The 24,604-nt window shown below is 32.8% G+C and overlaps 5 protein-coding genes and 1 non-coding gene across 6 annotated transcripts; 4 read left to right on the forward strand and 2 right to left on the reverse strand.

Annotated features, from left to right (window-relative positions):
• Positions 7,499 to 8,397, forward strand: LOC104789715 (MADS-box transcription factor PHERES 2-like). The gene has a single exon (XM_010515368.2). The coding sequence runs from the start codon at positions 7,504 to 7,506 to the stop codon at positions 8,365 to 8,367; it is 864 nt and encodes a 287-aa protein (XP_010513670.2). The 5' UTR covers positions 7,499 to 7,503; the 3' UTR covers positions 8,368 to 8,397.
• LOC104787930 (nudix hydrolase 1-like) lies at positions 11,126 to 12,035 on the forward strand. The gene is made up of 2 exons (XM_010513591.2): positions 11,126 to 11,407; positions 11,507 to 12,035. The coding sequence occupies exons 1-2, from the start codon at positions 11,269 to 11,271 to the stop codon at positions 11,818 to 11,820; spliced, it is 453 nt and encodes a 150-aa protein (XP_010511893.1). The 5' UTR covers positions 11,126 to 11,268; the 3' UTR covers positions 11,821 to 12,035.
• Positions 11,878 to 11,949, forward strand: TRNAP-AGG. The gene has a single exon. It is a non-coding gene; the product is annotated as a tRNA-Pro (tRNA).
• Positions 12,810 to 13,253, reverse strand: LOC109132998 (protein IDA-like). Its single transcript, XM_019245523.1, has one exon. It carries the CDS (start codon positions 13,181 to 13,183, stop codon positions 12,947 to 12,949), a length of 237 nt encoding a protein of 78 aa, XP_019101068.1. The 5' UTR covers positions 13,184 to 13,253; the 3' UTR covers positions 12,810 to 12,946.
• LOC104787931 (heat stress transcription factor C-1) lies at positions 21,591 to 23,047 on the forward strand. Its single transcript, XM_010513592.1, has 3 exons — positions 21,591 to 21,680; positions 21,804 to 22,164; positions 22,263 to 23,047. Exons 2-3 carry the CDS (start codon positions 21,823 to 21,825, stop codon positions 22,764 to 22,766), a joined length of 846 nt encoding a protein of 281 aa, XP_010511894.1. The 5' UTR covers positions 21,591 to 21,680; positions 21,804 to 21,822; the 3' UTR covers positions 22,767 to 23,047.
• Positions 23,254 to 24,598, reverse strand: LOC104787932. Its single transcript, XM_010513593.1, has 2 exons — positions 24,390 to 24,598; positions 23,254 to 24,302 (listed from the first exon to the last, which is right to left on the reverse strand). The coding sequence occupies exon 2, from the start codon at positions 24,104 to 24,106 to the stop codon at positions 23,465 to 23,467; it is 642 nt and encodes a 213-aa protein (XP_010511895.1). The 5' UTR covers positions 24,107 to 24,302; positions 24,390 to 24,598; the 3' UTR covers positions 23,254 to 23,464.

The following is a 24,604-nucleotide window of genomic DNA, read 5'->3' on the forward strand; positions in this document are numbered from 1 at the left end:
AAATAAAATAAAAATGAATGAGTATTGAAAGTATGAAAAAAAATCGGATTCACTCATCTGTGATGGTGGAATCGACCGACACCAGTAGTGGCATCGATCGACACTCTTTGCGTCTGCAGAGAGTCTGCCCAGAAATCCATAGTTAGTTGCTGTTAAATTTGTGTCCCTCTCAATCCTTGGAGGTTAGCACTGCTAATAATCACTCAAACACAATATTAAATGCAACATGATAGATAGAAGTTCAAAATTCAAAACTAATTCAAACTGACTCAATGCATAAACAATAATGACTCAAAAGGAAAAGAAAAACCTATGAGTGGGTTGCCTCCCACTAAGCGCTTGTTTTCAGTCATTAGCTTGACGTTTCTGAAACTCAAGCATCTGGTGGATCAGAACGTGGCAGTGAATGCCTCTGAGTGAATGACCTCTTCATCCATGGTGGTGTATAAGCTTTAGGTGTATGAGGCTTGCCAAGTATGCGAGGAACATGACCAGGGCGGGATTTAGGGATGGGTTTGCTTCTTTTTAGCCCTGCAAAATCATCAACAGAAGAAACAAGCGCTCTACGATAATCTAGTGGCTTGGTTAACTGTAAAACAGTCTTTGTACCTTTGAAATTGTTATTGATGATAGGAGAAGGTTTGTGTGAAGAAGATACATACCTTGGCCTTACCTGAGAACTCTGAAGTGTGGAGGGGGAAGTCTTCTATTTGGGAACAGGTTTATGACTTGCAGCATCGGTGTTGGACAAGGTTGAACTCGGATGTGAAGGAGTGTCGATCGATGCCTCCTCTGTGTCGATCGACACTGAGCCTGTTCCTCGTGTTGTAGAAACTTTCTCAACAGAAAAAGTCTATCTACAAATAGTAGGAGCCCTCCTCAGCTTATCCATCTCAAAGTTCATACTCAAACCATCCACATTCAGTGCTATGTGTCCCTTCTGCACATCTATGATTGCACCAGCTTTAGCCAAGAAAGATCTTCCTCAGATGAGAAGATCTTTAGGCTCTGTATCATACTTCAGCACCACAAAGTCAGTAGGAATCATGAAGTTCCCAACCTTAACTGGAATATCCTCTAAAACACATTCAGGAATTCGTCGGAAGCGATCAGCTAAGATAAGAGAAATCTGAGTTGGCTTGAATTCTGTTATCCCAAGTCTCACAGCAACAGAATGTGGCATCAAGTTGATGCTAGAGTCAAGATCGCAAAGTGAGTGAGCAAACCTTCCTGTGGAGATAGAGCAATCAAGTACAAAGCTTCCAGGATCTGGTAACTTCTCTGCAGTCCTACATCGAATGATTGCACTCACTTCCTTAGAGACAACCACCTCTTGCTTCTTTTCCTTCTTCCTCTGTGGAGGCTGGTTTAACAGAATTGCACTGACATCCTTAGTAAGCAGTGCTCCTTCCTCAGGGCTCAAACCATTTGATACCATTCTCTTGACATAGCGCCTAAGGGATGGTGAAAGCTTTACTGCATCAATCAAAGGCATCTCAATCATCATCTTGTCCATCATAGCCTTGCATCTAGCTTCCTCAAGCTCCTGCTTAGACCTCCTAGGCTTAGGAAAAGGAACCTTAGGTTTGTAAACTCTCTTAACTGCTGGAACCTGAGATTTTGCAGTTTCAGGTTCTGTCTGGGATGAGTGTCGACCGACACCCAGGTGGTGTCGATCGACACCATCATCTGAAATTGAGAAATTGGCCGATTGCTCCCCCAATTCTGCAGAAACATTTTCAACAGCATCTCCATCTCTCACAGATATGGCATCGCAAGCATGCTTCGGGTTTGACTCAGTTCTTGCTGGAAGATAACCCTCTTGCCTTTTAACAGACCCAGCAGTCTGTGCAACTTGAATCTCCAGCTTCTTAACATGAACATTCAATGCATCAATCTTTCCATTCAGCTCAGTGTAGACATTGTCAATCTTCCCATTGAATGTCACTGTCAATTGCTCATGGCCTTGCAAAAACTGCTCAAGCATGGCTTCCATTCTACTCTCTGAAGAAGTCTTAGGAGGTGGAGACTGATAAGATGAATTCCCATAGGTTCTTGTATAGCCATTGTTCTGTAGCTGCTTCTGGTCACCATTGTAAGGTCTGTTGTCTTGCAGATTACCGAATCTCTGTCCCTGATACCCAGCTCCATACACATAGTTGACATTCTCCTCTGCATTCTCTGGCTCTGGCTCCAATGTCTCAACTTCAGCAGCAAATTGGACTGAATTCTTACCCATAAGAAGATTGTGTATTGAATCCAGCTTAGCATTAACAGAAGCTAGCTGGTTTGAATCAAACTCTCCATGCAGTCTCTTTCTTTTAGCATCAGCTCTTTTAGTGCTATTGCTAGAAGCCAAATTCTCAATCAAAACTTCAGCATCTTCTCGAAATCTTGTCTTGAAGTTCCCATGACTTGCAACTTCCAAAGCTAACTGATACTTCCAGTCAAACCCTCTAAAGAAGATACTCAACAGTTGTACCCTTGAAAAACCATGGTGTGGACAGTCCCTCTAATAAGCTTTGAATCTCACCCAAGCTGCCTTGAAAGCTTCATCATGTCCTTGCTTGAATGAAGAGATCTTGACTCTCAGCTCATCTGACATTGCATCATCATAGAAATGGTTGAGGAAAGCCACCTTGATATCATGCTAATTTGTCAAAGATCCAGCTGGCAACTGCTTCAACCACTGAGATGCCTCTCCTGCAAGTGAATATGGGAAGAGCTTGCAGAATATGAAATCCTCAGTTACTCCATTAGCCTTGATACTGGTCACAAGATCCTCAAAGTGCTCAATGTGGTCCAAAGGCTTCTCATGGGGCAGGTTTGAGAAAGGTCTCTGCCAACTAGCTGGAAGTAAGCAGGCTTCAGCTCAAAGTCATTCGTCTGGAATGGTGGAGGAACAATAGCAGACCGGTTCTCATACACAAGATCAGCCCGGTTGTAGTCAGCAATGGTCCTGATCAAGTCCCGGTTTTGGTCCTGTCTTCGAACTGGATTCTGGACGTGGTTGGCAGCTCCACGTCCGTCTGCAGGAAGGGGGTGTCGATTGACACCCAGTTGGTGTCGATCGGCACCAAGGTTCGGCTCATGAACGACACCAGCTTGCTGGTTCACGACAGCCTGCTCGTTGACAATAGGTTCAGCAATCACATTGCCTTCTGCGTCAAGCTTTTGGCCATGCTCATTGCGCAAGTGGCCCTCTTGATCCCTCATAGCACCATCCTCATCTCGCATCAGAATGATTGGGTTAACCATCTTTAAAGATTTGGCTGCTTTTCGGTTCTCACGCTCAAGTTTTCCCAACTCTTGGTTTGAAAGCTTCAGAATTGGACCAGTCTTGTTGCTCCTTGTGTTAGGCTTATTAGGCATACACCTGAAACACACAAGAGAAAAGAAAACAAAAGCGTGTAAATTTCAAATAAAAATAAAAATTTAGACAAAATCAAAAACTCAAATCTAATAAATAGATCGAAGAGTCCCCGGCAACGGCGCCAAAATTTGATATGCTCAAATTTACCCTAGAGCTACTCTCTCAAATTAAGAGATCAATGCAGTACTTAGGGGTCGAATTCCACAAGGACTCACAACTACACAATAAATTATAGAGTTTTTTAATTAAGCTAAACAAATGAATTTAAAATTGAAATAACAATACAAAATATTAAATAAAACTGTTGTAAATTCAAGGGATCAAAAAGCTAGGTCTAAAGAATTTTTTAGGAAATTACAAATTATTAAGTCAACAAATAAATAAGATTCAAGCAATTAAGAACAGATCTAGAACTCTAAACACTTTTGTAAAATAAATCAGTTCTCACTGCAAATATTATCTAAATTTAAAACCAGAAAATCCAAATCTCTTTGTAAAATTCTAGGTTAAAAATCAGCTTTAAAAACAGGTTTAGATTGTTCATAAAATGACTAAATCAAATCTCTTTGCAAGAAGTAATTTTGCTCATCAAAAGGTTTTTGTCATAAAAACAATTATATTCTCATATCAATTTATTTTCCTAAAGTATTAATTCTAGGTGATCAATCAAGAATTAATATGAAGAACAACCTAAGATGAAGATCTAGATAGATATTGAATCCTAAATAAACAGATCTAATAAATCATAAGAACCCTATGAAAAACTCTGAACCTAACAAGCAAACTACTCAGACATATTCAATGAAGAACAAAACATAATTCTGAATAATAAGCAATTGAAATTAAAAGAGTAAAGAGGGAGTTCAAGAATTCTTCTCTACAAAGCAGATCTCTCTCTCCAAAGCTCTCAAAATCTCACAGGATTGCAGGAAAAATAAAACTTGATAGAATACAACTTAATGGTTTGGAAAACTTAAAAATACTATTTATATGTCCTAAAATACGTCAGGGACTTGTGTTACAAATATGGAAAACTTTAGGCGAATTTGTAAAACTTCCAAATTTGTGATTCTTCATCGGCTGAACATGGTGTCGATCGATGCTCAGGCAGTGTCGATCGACACTCCCTCTCTACTCTGACTCCAACTTTGTTTCTTCTGAATTGATGCTCCAAAATGATCCAAATTGCTCCATTTTGCTCCTTTCATGCCAAAATCCTAGAAAACCTGTAAAGACTCAAAAACATCCTAGAAAACACATCAAATGACTCTAAAAGACTCCTTATATCATTGTTAAAAACTACAAAAACCATGATATATCAACAACAATAATACAAAACTATCATATCATCAATACAATAACATTACTAACCATTCTATCCAATAACCTAACAAACTCTAAAAATGGTTCCAACATCAATAACATAACCAACAACACACAAACGAGACCCTAGATCATCATCCTCCTCATCGCCATGATTCCACGTCACATACCTGCACACCACAAACAACAATTGAGATGCGTAAGTATTATCACAAATACTTAGTGAGGCAATCCTCCCATCTACTAGGCTATACACACAAGCAACTGAGAAACCAATGTTTAACAAATAACAACCAAGCACAAACAAACCAGGAAAAACAGACGTCAGCCGCTGCTGACAGGAAGTGGTGTCAACCAACACATAATTTGTGTCAATCGACACTGGCTCTGCAACTCGTTTCTACGCGAAGCCGAAAGACGAAGATTTGTTTCCCAAATCCTCCAAATCGTCTGAAACTCATCCAAAACTCCTGGAAACTCATAGAATCCAACATACAACCACAAAGACACAAGAATACAACACAAACAACAACAAAACAAGCAAAACAAAGGATTCTCAGGCTTAGATCAGCCATGGTCATGCACTCACCTCTTTCTGCAGAAAGTTCTGACCCAACAGCGACGAATCCAACCCTTAGAAGCCTTCTCCTTTGTTCCTAGCACGAGATCTCCACTCCACAGCAACAGATCTCTCAATCCAAGCCAAGAGACTCCAAAACTCTCAAGAACACTCTCTAACATTTTTTCTTCTTTTTCCAAACTCTCTGAAAACGGCCAGACTCTAAAACCCACGACCCTAGGTCGACTTCCCCTTTAAATACCTTGGTTTAGAGATTTCACTTAAACCAAACCGCTCAAATTTGACTATTTAAAACAATTAGGTCGAACCAAGAATTGCTGGTGTCGATCGACACTACCCTGGTGTCGATCGATACCCAACCCCAAAATCCCCAATTTTTGGTCCGCGGATGTTACACTATTTAAATAGTCATGTCTTTTGAATTCTCTTTATATTTGTCTTTTCATTAGTAACTAATAAGTTCGTTGAAACAAATTTTCCATTTTATGTTGAATCTATATAATTGATCATTAATATCTACTCCCTCTGTTTCATAATATAGGATGTTTTAGTGAAAACACGCATATTAAGAAGTAGTAACTTTTAAAAAGTTTAACCAGTCACAAACAAGTCTGCATAATATAAAATATAAGTTTAATCTAAAAGTTGCATAGAAAATTGGAAACATCCTATATTGTGAAACAAAAATATTTCTCTAAACATCCTATATTATGAAACGGAGGGAGTAATATTCAACATTATTCTATAATCTAACTAAAATTTTAGAAATGATTTTAGCTATAGAGGAATTTAATAAAACTTAATATAGAATTTACTGTTGCGTCTATATATCGTAACTTTTTGTTAAAAAATAGTTTAATAATTAAAAATAATAATAACAATCTGAATAAATGCGAACAACAGTTACGACTTTTCATAGTATTTTTTTTTTAAATTGTTTTTTTAACTCAAACAGTTGTATCTGTTCATTGTAGTGTTGTGTCGTTTAACTATATTTTATTCATACTTTTTCATCCTAACATTTTGTTCTAATAGTCATGTCTTTTGAACTTCTTATATATTTATCTTTTCATCAATAACTAACAAATCATTGTTCGTTGAAATAAATTTCCGTTTTCTGTTGAATCTAAATAATTTGGATATTAATATATAATATTCAATGTTATTCTATAATCTACCTAAAACTTTAGAAATGACTAGGTAATATCTGGCATCAGCGGTTGGGATATCCGGCGTTTTCTGTTCTTGCTTCGTTACCCATTTTTCTAGTATTTCAAATTGTGCTAGTCCTAATCCTTGTGACGTTACGTTTTCTCTTTGTTCTACAATTTACATGTGTCATACCAACGATGAACATTCTTTTTTATCCATATAAACTATCATAAATTAATTAGTAATCATACATCTAAACTAATTGATGTATAAGCCACTATAATAGTTGAACAAAAATCGAGAGTGTAGATGGTTTTTGTCGTTTAAATGTCTTACAACTGATTTTTATAATATATAATATAGTTATTATCTACATATTGTTATTTTCTATTTGTAACAACCCGTCCCGTGGACCCCACTAGCCTCACTGCTAGCCGCCCCAACGGACCCCAAGCTGGCCCTGCAGGGCATCGATCCTAACCCCTCGATTNCTAGTGGGGCCCACAGATGGTCCGTTGGGGCGGCTAGCAGTGGGCTAGTGGGGTCCGCGGGACGGGTTGTCACACTATTCCACAAATATTTTTCCNCGTTGACCCCACTAGCCCACCGCTAGCTTGCCCCCATAGGCCCGAAGCTAGCCCTGTNTTTACTTTTTATCCATTTAAATTGGTATTTAATATGAAAATTACAAAAAATAGATTTATATATCGTAAATATTTTAAATTAATTTTCATACAACTTTTTACTAACGTGGACATCCTAAATAAAAATACATCTCACATTACATATGTAAGTGCAAAATTTACCCTTAATAAAATATCTTTATCTTCACGTCCCATAAAAAGTATAATATCTAAATAGGATTACTAACTATCTTTAAAATGATAGGGTTATCATTTTATACTCAATTGAGTGCCTACACGTAGGAGTGGAACGGATACGATATCTGAGATTCAACCAAATCTAAAGCTATGATTGAGCAAGGAAATAAACCCTAATGGGCAAAAAGCACATTTCATTTCCTATATAAACACCTCATGCCAACAAAACAAGACACACAACAAAGATAGTGAACATGAGAAGAAAAACGAAGCATTCCCTTATAGAAAATGAAGCATCGAGAAAAAGAAGCTTCATCAAACGGAAAAAAGGGATGATGAAGAAACTTGCTCAGCTGTCGACTCTCTGTGACATCAAGACGTGTGCGGTTATCTACAGTCCATACAACCCAGACCCTGAGGCTTGGCCATCAAGAGAAGGCGCTGAGAAAGTGATATCAGATTTTATGGAGGTTTCGACGGGTGATCAGAATAAAAGGATGTTCGATCAAGAACGTTTTCTGCATATGAGGATTGCTAAAGAGGAAGCGAAATTGCAAAAAATGCATACTGATAACCAAAATTTTGAGATTCAAAATATTATGTTTGGTTGTCTTAAAGGAGAGATTGATGTGCGTAAGCTTGGTGAAAAGGATCGTCAGGATTTAAGTTCTTTTATTGATACATATATAAACAAGCTTACTTGCAGGAGGCAGAACCTTATGGAGAATGGTGAATCTTCTTCTCGTTTACCTCCTTCTGTTGTTGCAGATGCAGTTGTTATCCCAGTTGGAGATTATGATCACATGAATCAAAATCAAAATCAGCAGAAATCGATTCAACGCCAAGGTGATTTTCTTATTGAACCTTTTCGACAGATTCCACAGAAAATTCATCAATTCAATATGAATGTGAATCTGGATTTGAATCTGAAGCCGAATCTGGATTTGAATCTGAATCCGAATCTGAACTCGAACCAAAATATGATTTTGGATTTGAATCAAATTCCTAATGTTGAAGAGGATGGAGACCCCATGGACTGGAACCATCACCAACCTAAAACTGATGATATTGCTATCACCGCTGCTGATGTTGGTGCTCCTAACACCACCAACAATTGATTTAGAGTTAAAAAGGGAGTTGTTTTTCTTCTTCTAAGTGAAGTATTTAATCGTTTGTAATTTTGTTTTCGTCATTTGAAAAGATAAAACTTCTATGTGATATCTTTTTGGTTTCTATTTTTTTTTGTAATAATAATTAAAGGTTTTGCTTTTAAGGTCATTTTAATGTTATTATGATTACTAGGTATATATGTATTTTCTTGAAAAAATCTTAATTTTATTTTAAATTTTTTAATTATATCGAAGAAAAGAAACTAGGCAATAGTTATGTTTCAATGGTAGGTTTGGTTCATCAATTCAATGTGAGAACAAAAATAATAGAGAAGGTTTTTTTATTAAATTTGGCTACTGATGTGATTCCTACATATTGTCGAGAACTATATTCTAATATCATAAATAACACATAATATTATGAAAACAATCTATAAACCCCCATGAACTTTCATATAGCACCACAAACCCACAGATTTTGAACCTCGATCTCTGTCCACACAATTTAGAAGTTGAAATCCAGTTTTCCCCTAATTCGAAAGTTCGAATCCTTAGTCCCCCCCCCCCCATAAAGGTTGGTTAACGCGGTTTATGAAAAAAATTGATGTCAAACCAAAAACCGAATACAATAAACCAAATTGAGACCCGATTCGAGTTATTCACAATGCAAAATATATACCCAGTTAGAAAAATCCCCAAATTGAAAATTTTATAACCCTAGTTTTGATTTTCTCTCTTGAACATCTTCCACTTTCTTTTTTCAACATCTAAGATCTAATATGAGCAATTCATATGGAGCTATGAGTGGAACATCAAATGTCCAACAAAGAAGAAGAGTTATGGGTGTGCCAAAGATGTGTTGGTGTGGAGCTGGTATTGTGGCATTGATTTCAAAGTCGGCTACCAATCCTTACCACTGTTACTATTGTTGTGCTTATGCTGCATCACTTAAGGTAATGTGATTGATTTTTTTGGGTTGTTTCTAACTAAATTTTTATTCTAATTCTATGTGCTTTATAGCTTATCAATGATAACCATTACTTCAAGTGAGTTGAAGAAGCATTGTTGGATGAGATCGAGAGATTGGTTGTCATGCATCCTGGACTGTGTGATACATCCATCCCCAGCACATCTAAATGCAATCTTCGTTTTATCATACCTGTACTGTGCGATATTGCATCCAGTCTTCAGAGCATGGCTGATTACAGCTTCCTTAAAGGCAATGGCATTGAAGAATTTCTCGTGATAGTACAAACTCCCATCACCACTTATGATGTTGTTATTCTTTCTCTCCCGACCAGCTTCAACATCTTCATCAGTTTTACTGTCCGGATACTCATCTTGAAAGATCAAAAGTTCGTCTCTAAACTCCGTTACAACTTTCTCGATTTCAAACGCGTCTCGCTCCCTTGGATCTTTATCGTCAGGTTAATCATCTCTTATAGGATGACCTTCTCCTCATTCATCTGGCGGACCAGACCTAGTATTATCAATAGATTTACTGAAAAAGTGAGAAAAGAAGTACAAATGGACAGCAAATACTTGTGTTATCCCAAACACTAGATTTTAACCCGCGGTACACCGCGTGTATATAATTTTTATTATTATTTATATTTTATGTTTGTTTTAATATTTTATGCTATATTTGTTTGTTAAATATTAGATGTTTTGTAAATAGAAGAATAACAAAAAATTTCAGTCGTTTTTCCGGCTAAATGTTTATATTAATTCTTGGGGGATTTTCAAAAATACTCCTTTTTCTATGTCACTTTTCAAAATACCCTTTCATGATGTCCATTTTCAAAAATACCCTTTTTTAATATATAAAATGATAAAATTATAAACCTTAAACCCCAAATACTAAACCCTATCCCTTAAAAACTATACCCTAAATGTAAATTGGGAACCCAAACCTAAAAAAACAAATTTTAAAAATTAATTTAACATAGTATAATTATGTAAAAAAGGTAAAAATGAAAATGTTAAAAAAGGGCATTTTTGAAAAAGGGTATGCCAAAAAGGGCATTTCTAACAAACTCTCTTAATTCTTAACCTGCAATACACTTAATGATTATTTTTGTTATATTTAGTCTGTTTTGTTTAGTGTTAAAGATTCTATTTTTATTTTTAATTATTCTAACAAAAAAATAAGGGATCTAAATACATAATATGTCATTTATACTTTGTGATTAAGTCATATTTTTCCTAATAATTTAATTATTTTACACAATTTTAGTTAAATTAACTTAATTTTGTATATCAAATATTCTAATATTAATAGTAGATAAATAACAAAATGAAGATTTAACCCGTGTTATTATAAATTTACTGATATTTTGTTAATTCCAACATGTCCTCTTTGAAAACTCATCTACTATATAACTATATTATATAATATTTGAAACGTTTTTAATTTTACATATTCATAAAGCTTTAAAATTTTATTAAATTTGTATATATTAATATTAATATTTAAATAAATGTGAATTGAAGTTCTCTTTACGTTAAGAATCAGAGCCCACAGGTTTTGGAAAACAAAATGGAAATCAAATTGTTGTTTTCTTTGTTTGCAAAAGATTTGGAGATAGAATATCTTCAAAACAAAATAGATAGTGTGATTAAATATTTCATAATTTATGTTTCTATATTGATTGTTGTAACGTTTTTTAGTTGTAATGGAATGTAAAATATTTGTTAGAGATTATGTTTATAAATAAAATTTTAAATGTACAGATAAAAGGGTATAATCCAAAATGTAGTTAAAAATGTATATTGTATATAGATAATGACACATTTGGGCCTTTAAACAAATAACTGCTCAATCAATACGACACCGTTCGACCCAAATTAACTCAACAAAATCCAAAAACACGACAAGAAAGGGTTTCACTTTCACTGTGTTCGACAATAATGGCGACAGGAGAAGAAGCGATACCAAAAGTCGCCGTCGTAGTTTTCATCCTCAAGGCAAACTCAATCTTGTTAGGTCGCCGACGTTCCTCAATCGGCCACTCCACCTTCGCTCTTCCCGGCGGCCATCTCGAATTCGGTCTCTCTCTCTCTCTCTCTCTCTCTCTCTCTCTCCACCTCTCTCTCTTTTTAAATTTTTCCCAAATCTTGATTAAGCTGATCTTTGTTCTTTAAGCAGGTGAGAGCTTTGAAGAGTGTGCAGCTAGAGAAGTAATGGAGGAAACGGGTCTAAAGATCGAAAAGATGAAGCTCTTGACTGTTACAAACAATGTCTTCAAAGAAGCACCGAAGCCATCGCACTACGTCTCTGTTTCGATGCGTGCGGAGCTTGTGGATCCGAATCAAGAACCGAAGAATATGGAACCGGAGAAGAGTGAAGGATGGGATTGGTATGATTGGGAGAATCTACCAACCCCTTTGTTTTGGCCACTTGAGAAGTTGTTTAAAAGTGGATTCAATCCTTTCACTCATGGTTGTTGTGGTGGAGACTGAGAGATCATGTATTATTATTATTATGAGTAAAGTTATTGATTTGGGATTTAATAAAAAGGGCATTTGGTCTAGTGGTATGATTCTCGCTTAGGGTGCGAGAGGTCCCGAGTTCAATTCTCGGAATGCCCCCTCTCTGTTTTCCTTTTATTTTAACTGTATTTTTGGTCTTTGTATTTCCTAGTTACAAATAATCTTAGACTTTTTTGTGGATTCGATATTTCATTATGTTTGACTGTCATCTTCTTAACTCAGACATTTGACCTCTATGAGAAAGAGAAAATGGTACAACTAACAAGTTGCATAAAATAACAAAAATAGTAAGGCGACTAATCTACGATCAAGTTGGTCCTTGTTACGGATATGACGTAGTTAAAGAACATGACAAGATTAAGAATATGGTGTGTGTGAAGGATATGGGAACAGAAGTATATATATAAATTCAAAAGAAGGGTAACAATGCTTAGTCCATCTTGATTTTTATATGGCCATCATGAGTCATGACCTTGAACATAAAAAGGAACAAATTCAATAGTATTCATTTGATGCACGAGAGGTTCTGAGTTCATTTCTCGGAATGCTCCTCTCTTTTTTAGTATTTGTGTTCCTATATGATACGAGTAAACCAGATTTTGTTGGTGGGTTTTTTTATTTCTTCATTTGATTATCATCTTCTTAACACAAATATTAACCTCTACAACCTATAAGTTGCAACTTTTACTCACTTCTAGAACCACAAGAATTTTTTACTTTTGTATAAAAACAAAAGTTGTAATTAAGGCGACTAATATAAGATGAAGTTGATACGGATATGAACATATTTAAGAACTTGAGAAGATTAATACTAACATATGTTTGAGACCTAGCTATAGAATATATTATTAAATAGAAGTAGATATAAATTTGAAAGAAGGCTAAGAAACTTTAATCCATTTTCTTGATCTTTATATGACCATCATAACCTTAAACATATAAGTCCATAAACATAAAAAGAAAGGAACAATTTCAAAAGTGTATATAAATTGTATGCATATACAACGAGTATATCCTATGTAACTATGTATGTTGATCTAATCTACAAAACAAAACCACAAATAAAAAAAATTGCAATGAATAAAAAGAAATCAACTCAATGAGGAAGAGAGTCAACAAAAGAGTTGTGTCTCTTAGAAGGAGCAGAAGGAGGAATGGGAACGCCTTTAGGTAAGTAACCAAAGATATGGCTGTATTTAATCCCTAAGCTCTTTCTATTCTTGATCTTTATCTCTGTCGTGGCTCCGATTCTTGCGGCGGCTGTCAAAGAACTACTTGCCATCAGAAACAGAACAAGACAGCGCAGAATCATCATCGTACAACACGGAGCCATTTGGTATTCGATGTGTTCTTTTTCTTTCTCCTTTTTCTAATTTTCACTTCCACTTCGTTAATGAATGAAATGAATAATGTGTATGTATGTGACTATGAGTATATTTATAACATGTGTGTGTGTGTGTGTGGATTTGATTGGAAATAAGTGTTGCGGAAATGAGGGAGAAGTCGGGGAATAGTAATAAGAGAGGAGTGAAGCCTACGCTAATGAGACTTTGAATTTTTGTATTATTATATTGTAAATTCTAAAGTTTTCGAATGTTGAGTTTTTCTCATTGTTTTAGTCGTCGTCTTCGACTTTTATTTGTATATTTTATATATGCAGAAGTCCATTTTATGATATGAAATAGGAATCTAGTTTGAAGGGATGGTCATTTTTCTTTTCATAAGTATGTACGACTCCGCTGACGGAGAAAATATTTAATGGCTTTAAGGACATAATCACTGTTATTTTGTTTTCTTTCGTATATTTCAACTTTCAACAGTAATTATATCACAAGATGTATGAAATTGTAAAGAAATATTAGCTTTCGATTTCATATCAGACATCAATATGTGTTTTGTGCAGAAATTTTTGTAGATATCATCCTTATATACCTTACTACACACAGCACCGTTCCAAAAAAAAAGAAAAAAAAAATCAAATCCTTACAAATAATGTAGTAATTCAATAACTGAAATCTTAAGGTAGTCTAAATAAGATCACATCTTAGATATTATAAAAGACTAAAGAGAAGGACAAAACTTGTATATAATTCACGTACGCAGTAGACTTTTAGAGTAAAAATGACTATAATTTAGAACTAATAAATAATAACTAGGTAACAACCCGTACTATATGCGGGATAAATTGACTCAAATAAAATTATTACAAGTAAAATTACTATTTGGAATTTAAGGGGTTATATCAATAATTTTACACATACTTTTTTATTTTATTCAAATTTACATTTAATTATTTTGTGTAAATAATGTTAATTATTGTGATAATGTTATTTATTTTCAAGATTATTGTAATAATTTATTTTTAATATATACTTCCTTTGTTTCATAAATAGTGTCATTTTAGAATTTATTTTTGTTTCACAAAGAGTGTTATTTTATATTTCCAATGTACTATTTTATATTTTCAATGCATATTTTTCATTAGATTTTCTAGTTTTAACTCTTAATCTATGACTAAATTAACTAATTAAACATTTATTAAATAAAGACATATATGTATATTTTAATATTTTCTTAATTTGTGTGAAATGTGTCAAAATTACATTTATTGTTAAACAGAGAAAATACTTAAATAGTCATCAAATTTTTTAAAATCGGAGAATAAGTTTTGTATTTCAAAAAGTTAAATAGATGAATGAGTTTTTTAATAGTTTATGAAATGTAATTTACTTTTAATAATTAAATATGTTATGAAAATGATAATTAAATTATTAACTATATTTTATTTTTTTAATAGTTGATGAAGTCTTTCATTATAAAAAAAAAACTAATAGAAAGAAACATTACCTTATATATTCTAATGACATATTTATGTAAATAATAATGAAATAAAGATTTCTTTATATATTTTAATGGCACGTTTAATAAATCAAAAGACTTATTTTTGTAAATATGTTTATCTTGAGATGTTTAATTACAATTAAATCTCCAAATCGCTCTGGCGACGCCACATCAGCATTTTCAACAAAATGTTTCTCTATTAATATATAGGGGATACATGTGGTATGATCCCCTTTTTAATATTTTTAATAAATAGAAGTACACGACTTCAAATTGATAGATAATATAGATTATAACTAAAATTAATTATTTGATATGATATATAGATTAATTATTTGATAGATTATATAGACAGGATTAGGATCCTCTTAAAAACGATATCCAAAGAATAAAATAAAATCTTCAAAGAATATTTAACTAACTATATATAGGCAAAAAAAATCTCAGTAATTAATAGAAATTAATCATTCTTACACATATTACAAGTGATTTCCGATTATACTAAAAAATAAAAGCTTACCTAACTTTATCAGAAAATTTTGACTGAGTAATGGGTCAAAATTTGAATATTTAAATTCATTCAATATATTTCTTTTGTTGAATTGTATAGTTTTATATACTACAATAAAAAATTTAAATAATTTAATTTGGAATATTTAAAAATAGTTTAATTGATAGTTTTAAGAATATAATAAATATATGATAGATTAAAAAATTAAAAATTATAAACATTCTAATTTGATTTGTTATATCACGGGTCAATAATGTCACTATAATATGAAAAAAATTCAAGAAATATATTTTTTTGCTAGATCACGGGTTAAAATTTCAAATATATGATTTTTCGAATAAAATTTAAGTTTGGAATAATGTTGTTTGGTAGGTTTTCTCGGTCACGATGATTTTGACAAACATACGTTACATATTTGGTCCTAAAATTAATATACATTATACTATAGGTTAAGTCATAGAATTAATAATCAAAATACAATATATAATTTTAAACACTAAATAAATCAAATAAAACTAACAAATAAAAATTAATTTTTTATCATACAATTTAATCCGCTTTATACCGTGGGTCATAATCTAGACATACTAGAATATATCTTACAAAATAGATTTTTATTTTCATAAGTCAAATTCAGTATATGTTTTCATGGTATAGTGTTCTATCCAAATAAATATTTTTAAAATAAATAAAATAATCACATATACGATATTTTAAATAAAAATGACCAAATAAACAAAAGAAAGAAATTTCAATTTGTGCTCACGGATTATATTCTAGTTATTATATTAAAACGAATATACACATCAAAGTTACTGGTATATTCATGCACGAAAGACACGTGAAAACAATGTATACCAGCTCTATCTTTTGCGTGAGAAGGTATTTCAAGAAAGTAAGACACGAATACACATAATTTGACAATTTTGAAAATTGGCTTTCCCATAATCTACATTTTTCTTTCATTTATTCCATATTTGATTTGGATATCCACCTGATTTTTGCATATAAGTACAGACTTCTTCACGAATTACTTTCTTTCTTTTTACCAAACTAGACCAATTTTTTTGTGTCTTATGAATGTCAAAATAAAGTAAAATTTCCAACATACCTCCCACGTTTAGACATGTCGCAAAAAGTCTTACACCTCTTCTACTTAGTCACATCTATATATATATATATACTAAAAAGAAAAAAATTATATAAGAAAATCATGTTATTTAATGTTTTGTTATATGTAGCTAGCATTGAACAAAATTCACATTATGGCTTTGAATGGTTGGTTGATATGCTCTAGACCGGACTTAAAATCGGAACAATTTCCTATTTTTTTACTATTCACTCACTTGTTTGATATAGTCTATATCAAATCCAAAATAATAAAACACATGTTAGTATTGAGTGAATAATAACTCCATACTAAAATTTAATTATTTGTCCGTATTTTTTTAGTCTGCTTTACTAATGCAGTATGAAGTTTAGCATACCAAATTATTAGTATGCATTGTTTAGTATGGAATGCATGTTTTATACTTTTATGCTTGATTCGTGAATCAAAAATCGTTCGTGAATCGTGAAGCTCAGTGAACGAGATCGGACTGTGTAGCCTTGACGACATCAATCTCAGGAAGGCAAAACTACGTACTAGCTAGTAGCAAACAAAATGAAAGAATCAAAACAAGAGACTTATACTAGTTTGGGTGATGTTCAGGTTAAGGTTTGTTTTACAGTTGAATAAATGCATAATCGAAATTTAAAAAGACCACAGCTTATTAACTTGCAAGTTATTGTTGTCACTAATCCTTTAATTCAACACGAGGACTCTAATATTTATCTGTCTTATATAGTTTGGTTCACTCCCAAAGGAACATGATCAATAAGAGCATTTTCATCAAAGATTTGTTAACCATCTACGACTACAATAGCGAAAAAATGTTTTAAAAAAAAAAAATAATAATATATAAAATATAATCTATACTATTAAGGTAAGAATATTCATGGATCAATTTTTGGACCATGATTTTGTTTTGATATTAAATAAAAAGTTTACTATTCAATAATTATTCATACGTATATTATCTATATTAACATTTTCTTTTTTTGTTAACTCAGAGTAAATCCCCAGACTTATGGAAGGCCCGAGACTAATCTCTAGGGGAGGTGCAGCCCATGGATAGACCCTCTCTCCGGATATTCAAATGGGCCATTAGATAGGCCCATATCCATGTAAGAGTGCCCAAGAAAATGTGACTTAGTTTCGCGTAGCAGGGGAATCGAACCTGAAACGTTGTAGCATCCCAGTCCTGCTCCCTACCATTCGACCACAAGCTCACAGATAAAATGAATCTATATTAACATTTTTGAAGTACATTTTGTATTATGCCATTTTAGTTTTGCTTATTTAAAAAGTTTTTACAACATTAACCCCTAAAAAATTTTCAAAAATAATATTGCACACAAACTCAATTACAATCTATGAAATAACTAACTAAGCACACACAGTACATAAAAAGAAAAGGAACAAAATTTAAACTTTTCGCTAGGAAAATTCCTCAGCATTTGATAAAACAATCTATGAAATAACAAAAATTGGATTACCCATGTAGAAAAATCTATGAACAGATGATGTGCGTTAATTTATCTATATAGCTAAAACGGAAAGGGGACACAATTAGGTTCAATTGAACAATGAACACAATACGTTGATGATGCTGAGTCAAGATCGAGCACAAACCTTGGAAAATGAAAGCAGGATTGGTCTAACAGCAAGTTCCAAGCATCACGAACACGAACAAGAAGAAAAGTAAAGAGACGCTCTTTTTTCTTTTGTTTGACAAAGACCAAGATTTGGTTTACCAATGCTTAAACCTTTCCTTTGTTCAAGAAAAAAAAAAAAAAACCTTTATAAATTGGCTTTACTACATAAATGAAAGAAACTCTATTTTACAGTTTTACTGCAACAAAATATTAAACTAAAGTCCAGAACAAAATAAAAATCAAAATTGACTACGCGTGGATTATTTTAATGTGATTTCTGTTTTTTCAATATTATAAAATTTGCTTATTTATAATTCCAACACTGCATAAAATTTTGAATATAGGGTATATGATTTTATGACCAGTGCTAGAGAATGAAAGTTCTAATGGGCCAATGTAGTTAAACAAGAAAATGAAGACCTGTAAACGCAATATTAGAGACAGTTTCCATATAGGATTAGGAATATAATAAAAGACCATCTTCTATACAATTCTATAACCTTCTTAATTCTTATCCTGGTTCAACTTTTTGATGCGAAGTTTCATATCCAACCATTCACTACTACGCTATAAACTCTGAGGGATCAACATGAAATTCTCTCGAGGGGTTTCAAAACTCACTTCAAGAATCATCTTCACCTTTGGTGATTCGTAATTAAGTGAAAGTGTGTACAGCCACAGTGTAGGAAAGATGATATGAGAGCTGTCCTACTTTTTGAGAAGATGGTGCAATGCAGCCTACAGTTACATACACACCACACGGCTCCTTAAAACATTGTATCGCGAACAATAGTCCCACATTATACTCACTTTTGATGAATACCTGGTCCATGATGTACATTTGGGCGCTAAAGCATAGGCCACAACTAAACCTACTATGCATGTATCTTTGATAGTAACTTTGAAGGTGGTGGATAGAAAACCTATAGTTGTTGTAGAGATATTTATTTAAGCCAATGTATATACTACTATAAGAAGATATCTAGAAGATAAGTAAATCTTCCATAATCATATATATATATATATATATATATGATTTTTAACTATTCTATATGATCTTATTAGTTAGGAAAGTAGGTTAAGTGACATTCATATCTATATTAACATTTTTGAAGTACATTTTGTGTTATGCCCTTTTACTTTTTCTTATTTAAAAAGTTTTTTTTACAACATTAACCCCTAAAAATTTTCCAAAAATAATATTGCACAGAAACTCAATTACTAAAACTTCTTAAATCGACCAAAATTTATATGTTTATTGCCATAAAATCTTGACAACATCTATACATTTCAATTTTTCCAAAAACAACTCTACCCATTAAAGTTTTATTCCCATAAAATCTCCAAAACTATCTTTAGAGATGGTATAATCTCTCAAATTTAAATGATATCTTGATACTGCATAATAACTTTTACGGATATAATTTTTTCACGGGTTAAATCTAAAAAACATTAAACTTACAGGTTAAATTTAAAAATACTAAAAATGGAAAAATATAATAATATAAAAATAGTTCTTTCACGGTTTAAATCTAAAAACACTAAAAATATAAATTTTAATAGCCATACAAAATTCAATACGGTAAAAATGTAACATTATTATAAATAAAACTAAATAGTTGTTCCGTCATGTCAGCAATATACAGCTGGTCAAATTTTGGAATTAACAATCAAAATACAATTATACCATCTAAAACACTAAACAAAAGAAACAAAACAAATACAATTTTAAAAAATTTAGTTTATTTGTTATAAAAATATTGTCCCGCGGTATACCGCGGGTTAAAATCTAGTTGAAATACAATTCTCTAACCTTTCAAATTAACTACGCGCGGATCATTTAATATCTAATTAGTTGACCCGAATATCTCTCCAAATATTTACCATTGATTATCAAAACGAAATTCAATCTTAGACACTGATTTTTCAAATGGTTGTAATTTAAACCATATACAGTAAAACGTCTATAAATTAATAATGTTGGGACCATGAAATTTTATTAATTTATAGTGATATTAATTTATTTATAAATTAATAATTATTATTTTATAGTCTAAATTAATAGTTATTGATTTCTAGTTATATATATTTTTTTATTTTTTAAAATTATGAATTGAGACAATTTTAGCAAAATATGATTAGACTTTAGATGGATTAAATTTTATGGTCTAGAAATTGAATTTGTAATGTCTAAAACAACATTATTGAAAAGAAATTACAAATACTATAGACAAATTCACTGATACACATGACATACATCAATTCAAATTTATGAAAATTTAATTTGTCGTATTTCAATAGTCTATCAAACTATCTAAAAATTGAAAACTTTTAAAAAAAATTAGTTATGAGCTGTGATATGTTATAAAGTATTTTATATCATTATAATTTGAAAATACAACACAATAATTGTTTTATTGATATGAGTTTTAGGAGAATCATGCATTATTATATATATATATATATATGTGTAAATTTATATGATTATTAGTTTATGATATTATTGGGACTATATTTTACATGGAGATTTCAAAAAAAAAAATATTATCTTATTATCTTATCGAGTTTTGTTATTTTTTACACTGGTCCGACTTGGGACCAACAAAATTTATTAATTTATAGTGTTTACTAATTTATAGAGTATTAATTTATAGAGGTTTTACTGTATTTTGATTTCCAAATCTTACAAAATTGCTTGATTGCAAAGATTTCATTAATTGCAAATCTAAAACACTTTTATGAGATAATCTTGCTTAAATCTTAATCAATTAGAATATTTAATTAAGAAAAACTTATACATCAAAATTAATAAAGAAAATGTTTATATACATAATAAATCAAATCTAGATTTCTGATTCTATATAAATATTTTAGGAAAAAACTTTAAAAAACAAGAAAAGAAAATTACAATTAATATTTGTGCATATTTTTCCTCACAATTTTAGAAAAAAAATCAGTTTAATTTTGAAAACAATTAACTAATTACAATTTAAAATAAAATTTAAATTACTTTAAATGTATCTTAAAATAGTAAAGATATTCATTATAGCCTTAATAATATAAAGTTAATTAATATATAAGATATGTGAAATTAATAAAAATCAATTAAATTTTATTTTAATGGATATATAAAATATATCTAAAATTAAATTATTTGTAAATACTCTCTAAAACACAAGATATGCAAGAAATATCTTTAAAAAGATCTTATGTAATTAATATATTTTGTAATCATAAATAAAAATAATATATATTTATGAAAATAAACTATTTCATGGATTACATTTGTTGTTTAAGAAAAAAATATAAAAAAAAATCATCAAATAATAAAGAAAAAGCCAAGAAATTTCAATTTATATTTATATTTTTAAATAGTAGTTATCCTAAAATAAGTATTTAAAACTCTAAAATTCAATAATTATAATTGGTTGACTATATTGTATTACTATATATTTATGCAAAATTGAATATTAATAAGTAGTTTTTTAATTTATTTACTATGAACAAATCTTATATTGCAGAAGGAAATAAATTATATGTCAAATGGTAGCTTCTAGAAAAGAATTTATTAGAAGAAAAAAAAACGATCTAGAGTTGGGCTGGATATGGGCCGTTCGTGTCCTTTGTTTTTGATATAAAAACGGTTCGTGTCCTTGTCAGATTTGATTCGAGCATAGGGGTTTTGGTTTCAGAGGCTTACAAGCTAAGATCAAATCAAGAGGTAAGGATCTCTCGATTTTATAGGATTAGCCAATTTTTAATTTTTGTATGTTTGTGTTTGTTTGTTGCTTAAAACTAATGTTGTTGTTGGGTCTTTGCGTGTTGTGGTCACATCACAATCTAGGGGAATTAATTGATTCGAGATGGATGGTGGCGACAGTAATGGAGATCCCATTACTCTGGGATCATTTTTCAGAAGTCAATTGTATGAGATGGTGGATGATCCTTCAACTGATTCAATAGTTTCTTGGAGCGAGAGCGGCAAGAGTTTCGTCGTTTGGGATGACTCAGGGTTCCTCAAAGCTGAGAGCCTTGAACTCTGGGGCTTTAGGAAAGTTGAAGAGTCTGATCAGAAATGGGAATATGCATGCGATTATTTCGTGAGAGGTCAGCCTGGGCTTAAACCGCCTCCTCATATTTGTGGTGGCCCTGTTTTAACGCCTGGATATCGCAGAAAGATTGAGATCGTCTTCGCTGGCCGCAAGGTGGTTTGAGAAAGAAAAAAAAAATATGATTGTCAGATGTTTGTTTTGTTTGTTCATAAAATCTAATATGGTTTTGTTTTGTATTTTTCTGGATTTAGGGTTTGGATATTAACAATGGCCTGATTCCTTTAAGCAGTTTATCATGCATGAAAGGAATATATGCGGCTGCGAATAAGCAACGCAGTGTAAGAAAGCAACGACGGCCTTCTCTTTTCAAAAGAAAAATGTATGATATGGTGGATGATCCTTCAACTGATTCAATTGTCTCGTGGAGTGAGAGCGGCAAGAGTTTCATCATTTGGAAAGAAACTGAGTTCCTGAGAGATGTTCTTCCGCAACATGTGTTCTTCTTGCGATACGAGATGACATCCTTTGCCCGCTGGCTCTATGTCATGGGCTATAGGAAAGTAGAAGAATCATCTCACCAATGGGAGTTTGCTGGCGATTATCTTGTCAGAGGCGAACCTGGCGAGCCTGATTTGCCCACACCTCCATGCACTCCTGGGGGGATTATGGTTACCCCAGAAACTGCCAGAATCATGGAGACGAACTTTGCTTTCCAGAAGAAGTATCTCGAACACCAAGCTTGTAATAATGAATAATCTCTCTCTCTCTCTCTCTCTCTCTCTCTCTCTCTCTCTCTAGGTTCGTTGGAGTTGCTTTGCTTTCCTTGTTGTTGTTTATATTCTTCTTTGTGGCATCATCACCAAACTCTTGTGTGCTCTGTTTTTCTTTTTTTTTTTCTTTCTCTTAATCTGTTTTAACTTCTTGTTCGATTGAAACTTTATGTTTAGTCTATTTTGTTTTTTTAACTTATGGTTTGTAAGATGCTGTGGTTCTTTCCCTTGATGGTTTTGTATTGAAATATATAGATCATTATGCAGCTATGTTGCCAGCTTTGTCCCACTCTTTTGGTATCAGAGTGCGAATAATCGAGACCGCTTAATCAAAACACGAGTGCGAATTGAGATTTTGCTTTTTCCACAAAATTTTATTTTATTGCAACAAAGTTTGACAATTGCATACAGCAACTTTTTTGATAAGAAGATTCGACTAAGATTGTGAGTCTCATGAACCAACAGACTTGAGGGTAGTAATTGGTTGACGCAGAATTTGTTGTTATTGTGATGTACATTGTTGACATCGGGAATGACAACCGTAGATAAGGCAACATAACACACAATAGATTCCATAAGCTGTACTACACTCAACAACTAATGTCGTTATTACTCTTCCTCTATCTATTCATACTTACCTCCTTCTGTAAAATCATCTGCAAACGCCTACTAGCTTAGTCCTGTTATGCTTCTTCTTCATGCACAGCTCCCTCTGCCAAAGCCCTCTTTTCCAAGAGAGTATTGACTCTGCTGACCAAGTCATGAAATTTTGCCAAATCATCCATCTTCAACTTATCAAGATCATATTCACCAATCAGAACCAAACAATCATCAATCAAATCCATGAGATGCACCGCATTGGAAACTTGCTGAGTTACCAAAGACAATACTGAGTCACGATCCATAGAGGGTGATAGTTGAGGTATTGGAAATGAGGCTGGCTGTGGTTTGGGGATGGGCACGAGATGATGAGTGAAGATGAAGTCACTTGAGATGCAGAGCACGTGCTGAAGGCATTGTTGTATGCGCCCCAGTTTAGCAAGCGAACCCCGAGGCTGAGGGTTGTCATGTCTGCGGAAACTATACAAAAGTCCAGTCATTAGCCTCTCTAGAGTTGAGCTCCTAGTTTTCCAGATCAGATACCCAAGGTCTTCTACGTTTTGTACCTTAATCTCATCTGACACCAACACATGAAGCATGTCTATCACCCGAGAAACATAATTAGAAACCAATAGATACATGCCTGAGGGTGAAATCCCTTGAAATGCAGAACACATGCTGATTTCACTGTAGTATTCCCTCAGCACATCAATATCAGCACTCATTGTGTTGATTAACTCATGGACATGTGAAGTCAATGGGAATCAATTGAAGTTCCCCTTCAGCTTGGAGTTGCAACGGTGCTGGGTTCTTGTTTCTGGGAAGACGCACCAAAGAGAGCCAATCTTTGGTCTCAGTTACCAGATGCTGAAGAAGAAGACGAATCCGTTCCATAGCAGTCAAAGAGGTCTCCGGGTCTCTCTAAACATGAGAATCTTAGGGTTAATTTCGAAACGGCGAAGACAGCTAAATCGATAATCGAAGAAGGTAATAAACAATAACATGTACCTGTAGATAACTATTGACTAGGTTTCTGATAGCATCCAGCTCGACATGTTGAAGAGACCAAATACGAGTTCTGGCGGCGTCTCCTTGAGAATGCATTTCCAGATAATTCGATAGAGGGAGAGATCGAGTCAGAGTGAAGAATTTGTGTTAATCGATTCCTGAAGAAAAACCTTACGAGTTCGAAGTTTCGCGAGGAAGAAGACGACGACAGAGGA

The sequence above is a fragment of the Camelina sativa genome, chromosome 5 (genome assembly GCF_000633955.1).
Source record: "Camelina sativa cultivar DH55 chromosome 5, Cs, whole genome shotgun sequence".
NCBI lineage: Eukaryota > Viridiplantae > Streptophyta > Magnoliopsida > Brassicales > Brassicaceae > Camelina > Camelina sativa.

Coding starts and splice junctions, on each gene's coding strand:
- LOC109132998 (XM_019245523.1), bottom strand. CDS start 13,183: ATGGCTCCGTGTTGTACGATGATGATTCTGCGCTGTCTTGTTCTGTTT.
- LOC104787931 (XM_010513592.1), top strand. CDS start 21,823: ATGGATGGTGGCGACAGTAATGGAGATCCCATTACTCTGGGATCATTT. Junction 22,165..22,262: donor TCGTCTTCGCTGGCCGCAAG/GTGGTTTGAGAA, acceptor TTCTGGATTTAG/GGTTTGGATATTAACAATGG.
- LOC104789715 (XM_010515368.2), top strand. CDS start 7,504: ATGAGAAGAAAAACGAAGCATTCCCTTATAGAAAATGAAGCATCGAGA.
- LOC104787932 (XM_010513593.1), bottom strand. CDS start 24,106: ATGAGTGCTGATATTGATGTGCTGAGGGAATACTACAGTGAAATCAGC.
- LOC104787930 (XM_010513591.2), top strand. CDS start 11,269: ATGGCGACAGGAGAAGAAGCGATACCAAAAGTCGCCGTCGTAGTTTTC. Junction 11,408..11,506: donor CGGCGGCCATCTCGAATTCG/GTCTCTCTCTCT, acceptor TTCTTTAAGCAG/GTGAGAGCTTTGAAGAGTGT.